At 40.8% G+C, this 4,582-nt stretch overlaps 1 protein-coding gene across 1 annotated transcript; it reads left to right on the forward strand.

The window, feature by feature from the left end:
• On the forward strand, nt 3,637-4,359 carry LOC107612484. Its single transcript, XM_016314178.1, has 2 exons — nt 3,637-4,082; nt 4,143-4,359. Exons 1-2 carry the CDS (start codon nt 3,637-3,639, stop codon nt 4,357-4,359), a joined length of 663 nt encoding a protein of 220 aa, XP_016169664.1.

Below are 4,582 nucleotides of genomic sequence, written 5' to 3' on the forward strand. Positions count from 1 at the left end.
GAGCGTCGAGGCTCATGAGCGTGTTCGCAACGGAATCACGTATTCAAAATTTGCCACGAAACGATTTGAAGAAAGTTTTTGACATGCAAGAAACATTGTCGCCAATCGGTTCGACAGGCATAATGAGATGTTTGAGGTTCGCGAAATGTAAGATGGTTCCATTTACACTGTTAACCTTGTGCAACAACACTGCAATTGTGACCATTTCCAGGTCGAGTGACTCCCATGTCACCACGTTCTTGCATGTTGCGCTACCTAGTGTCTTGACTGGCAAGTATATATACATGACGTGTACAAGATGTCTAAAATTTACAAGGTTTATAGAGGCGAGTTTGTTCCGATGAGTGACCCATCTGCGCGACAAAAGGAAGACCAAAGTCAACCTGCTACTTGAATAAGATGGATTCACGGGATACGTGTGGTCTTCGCCGATGTCCTCAGCGTGCAGGTCCAAACTCTACCGAAGGTCAATAGTGGTTAAGCTTTTTACATATTTACGCATTTTAAACTAGTCCGTAACTTTTTATGTAACTTCGTGACCTATGTAACTTCATTACCTAGTTTAAACTAGTCTGTAAGCTTTTTATGTATTTACGCAATTCATTTATGTATGTGTTAACCTAAAGCATAAACCCTACATACAATAATAAAGACGAGAACAAATAGAAACTTCTAAATATACAATACGAGATACAACACTGAATACAAGCTAAACTAAAACAAACAAAGATAAATTGCAATAGGCTACTTCTTCGGTGCCTTCTTCGAATACTGAGATAGGGTGTATTTTATCCAAGGGCGCAGTCTGTGTTCGTAACCATCAGAAGCACCGACATCTGGCATGCTGGCACCGGCAATGTCTTACAAACCGAAACCACTCATGCCCAGAGCACTTGCTCCACCATAATCATACTCGTGCTGTAGGTCATCCCCTCCAAATCCCTTTTCCTGCTGCGGTTATTCATTCAACTTAAACAACTTGGTACACGGTGGTGCGAAAGGACAAGGAGGATCTACATGATCCGGCGATCGATCCATCAAGAAGTCACTGGCATGACCTGATATGGCGCGACGACCAACAGACGGCGTAGAAGAAGTAGGCCCTTGCTTCTGTGGATCAAAGATAATTTGTCTCTCAGGACCTCAAACAAGCTGATGTCATCAATTCCATCCAACGGACTAAAGTAGCCATCGGCTAGAATTACCATTTGTGGTATGTAGGGTTTTGCTGCCTGCTGTGGTTATGGTTCCGGTATGTATGATTATTGCTGATCAATTGGCCACTGTTGTTGTTGCTCATATACTGAAAACTGTTGTTGTTAGCCGTGTAAACCCCGCATAATTAACGAACAATTAGCCAATAAATTAAATATTAATCAAAAAAATTAGAAATAGAATTTTATAGTTTAATAAGTAAGAATTAATTAAAATGCGAATTTTGACACAAATTTTAAAGAATTTGGCCCAAGGTTGGGTCGAATGGGCCAAACCGGTCGAACCGGGCTCAAAACGAGCCCAAGGGCCCAACTAGTTCACTTAATCAAATGAGCTCAGCTCATTCCTTCCTTCTTCCTTGATGTTTCATGTTGGAACATACAAGGTAAGAGAAGAAAAGTTCCTAAACCCTTGTTTCCATTCAAATCCCCACATCTTTTAATTCTGAGCTCCGATTGCCGCACCGTTTAGGGCCACGCGACCACAGCGTAAATCTCAACAAAGTCTAGTAATCAAATTGGTAAGACTTATCAGCCATAGGGAAGGCATATATCATATGCATATGTTTAATTTGCTTGTTTGTGCATTAATTGGGAGTGCCTTTGTGAATTAGTATGCCTAATTGCTATACTTGCTACCTGCATTACTTGTACTCTAATTGTGTTTATCTTTGTCTATTTGTTTGTCTTTGTGATCTCACCGGAGTTAGAGGATTGGAGGAAGGCGGATGATTGAGGGTTTTGGTTAGATTTTGGTTAAGTTTAGGAACCAAAGAGAACCACCCATGTTTATGGTTTCCGTTTTAAATCTTTCAGTTTTATAATTTGAGTGTCGGAGTTCTAGGATTGCCTCTGGCTTTCTCGAGACCTTATATCTTATGTATGTGGCACCATTACCATGCAGAGAACCTCTGGTTCTTATCCTATAAGGATATTTTTGTTTTTTAGATGCAGGTTGAGAGGCACCTTACTAGGCATCTGGAGTTCTCTGCAGCGAAGTTGGACTTTTGGAATATTATATTTTGTTCTGTTTAGATATATCCATATGTATAGAACTCTCATTATAAACTTGTTTTACTTTTGCACCTCATAGAGGTTTCATGGAGAACTAGGGTTTCTTTTTGTGTATTTTGGGACTCAGATTTTATATGTATGTATGTAAATATTCTCCGGCTAGCCTTAGCTTCGCAAGATGAGCTCGGGACTTGAATATTTTGTATCCTTGATCCTCTACTCTCATTGTATACTTCGTACGCCAGTAAATAATATTCCTGAGTGTTGCGCCTTTAATTTCACGATTTTGCTTCAACTGTCCTTCAAGGCTCCTCAAATATTATATTCTTTCAATTGTTATACATATATATTTTACTTTAGAAGTTGTAATACCACACCACCTCTATTTTACGACTTAAGCGTAAAGCTCTGTGTGGTAGGGTTTTATATTATGGTATCAGAGCAGTTCGTTCCTGTAGAGTCTGAGGGACGGACTTACTAGGTTTCTGGGAATACTCTAGGAGTCTTTACATGCTAAATTAGGTTATCTAACTGATATATGTGGCATGAATGTTCATGAGCATGCATTTGGGATTTTGAAGTACCAAACTTGCAATATTGAGACTGATCAACTTGATATCACTTGTTTGGTGTGAACAGGAACCAGATATCGACTCGGGGACGCGGTCGTGGACGAGGCAGAGGTAGAATAGGTAATGCGAACCCTGAAACGGCGGGAAATGACCTTGTAGAGTTCGGGACCTACTAGTTACAGGGTGAAGCCCAATACTAATGATAGGGAACGCGACGCATTCTGCAACCAAATGACGTCGTGATATCTTGGGAGTTGTTCCGAACGGAGTTCTACAAAAAGTACTTTCCTAGTTCAGTTAGGAACACTAAAGAGCTTGAACTGCTGTAGTTGAAACATGGTTAGATGACTGTTGCGGAGTACACCAATAGATTTAAAGAATTGTGCCAGTTTTCTTGAATCTGCCAAGGTGCTCCAGAAGACTTTGCATAGTGGAAATGTATAAAGTATGAGGGAGGACTACATAGTGACATTCTGAGCTTCGTTGGGCCGATGGAGATTAAGGTCTTTTCCAAACTTGTGAACAAGAGCCGAGTAGCTGAGGAGTGTGTAAGGAAGACTGCAGTGGAAAAGGGAAGTCAGAGGATGCCTTTTTAGAGGAACCAAGGAAGGAACTTCGCCCCAAGGGGTAGGAATTTTAAGCATGGAGGCTTTGTCCCACAGCAGATACAAGGTCAGAACAACTTCCGAAGGCCAAATAACAACGGTAATCAAGGGAGAAGGTTTGGGAAGCAGCTACAGAATGAGCTAAGTTGTCAGAGGTGCGGGAGTTATCATCCTAGAGTCCTGTGCAGAGCTAGAATGGGAGTGTGTTACTTTTTTGTATGAGCTGGGCACATGGCCTGGTATTGTCCAGAAAAGAAGAAATATGAAGCTGGGAGAGCACAACAACCAAGTCGAGTATTTACTACTTCTGCTACAGGTGTTGAGGGATCCGAGACATTGATTAGAGGTAACTATAAAATAGTTGGTAAAATTTTAAATGTTTTATTTGATTCTGGAGTGACACATTCACTCACAGCATTTGAGAAGGCTAGTGAGTTAGGATTAAAGATGGTAGTGTTGAGTTATGATTTGAAAGTGCATAATGCTACTTCTGAAGCTGTTGTAACTAGATTAGGTTGTCCACAAGTTTCGTTCCGAGTTAAACAGCGAGATTTTGTCCATGATTTAATTTGTCTATCGATGACTGGTTTTGATCTCATCTTGGGATTGGATTGGCTGTCTAAGAACTGCGTTTTGTTAAACTGTTCTGAAAGGACGTTGCATTTTATGTCGAAAGGGTGAGAAGGGCCGGTTGTGGTGAAGGATTATTATTTAAACTCTGTCATTACGAACTGTAGTGGATGCGAATGTGAGGATGTTGTACTGTTAATTGCAAATATGTCAGGTGAGGGACAAAGGTTAGAGCAAATTCTGGTTGTATGTGAATTCCCAGAAGTGTTTCCGAAGGATATCCCTGATTTTCCTACTGCTCAAGAAATCGAGTTTCAATTGAGTCGGTACCTGGATCCAGGCCAATCTAGATTGCTCCTTATTGAATGTCGCCATTGGAATTGACTGAACTCAAATTTCAGCTAGAAGAACTAATGAGTAAAAGTTTCATCCGGCCGAATGTTTCTCCGGGAGGAGCGCCAATGTTACTGGTGAAGAAAAAGGATGGGAGTATGTTTGTATGTAGACTACCGGCAATTGAATAAGGTCACTGTAAAGAATAAATATCCGCTACCAAGAATCGACGATTTGATGGACCAACTGCAGGGTGCGGGAGTATTTTCCAAGA

This window comes from Arachis ipaensis, chromosome B01, assembly GCF_000816755.2.
Source record: "Arachis ipaensis cultivar K30076 chromosome B01, Araip1.1, whole genome shotgun sequence".
Classification (NCBI taxonomy): domain Eukaryota; kingdom Viridiplantae; phylum Streptophyta; class Magnoliopsida; order Fabales; family Fabaceae; genus Arachis; species Arachis ipaensis.

What these genes read in the sequence shown, in the direction of transcription:
- LOC107612484 (XM_016314178.1), top strand. Translation starts at nt 3,637, where the DNA reads ATGGCCTGGTATTGTCCAGAAAAGAAGAAATATGAAGCTGGGAGAGCA. An exon ending in TTGCATTTTATGTCGAAAGG is followed by an intron (nt 4,083 to 4,142) that starts GTGAGAAGGGCC and finishes TACGAACTGTAG; the next exon opens with TGGATGCGAATGTGAGGATG.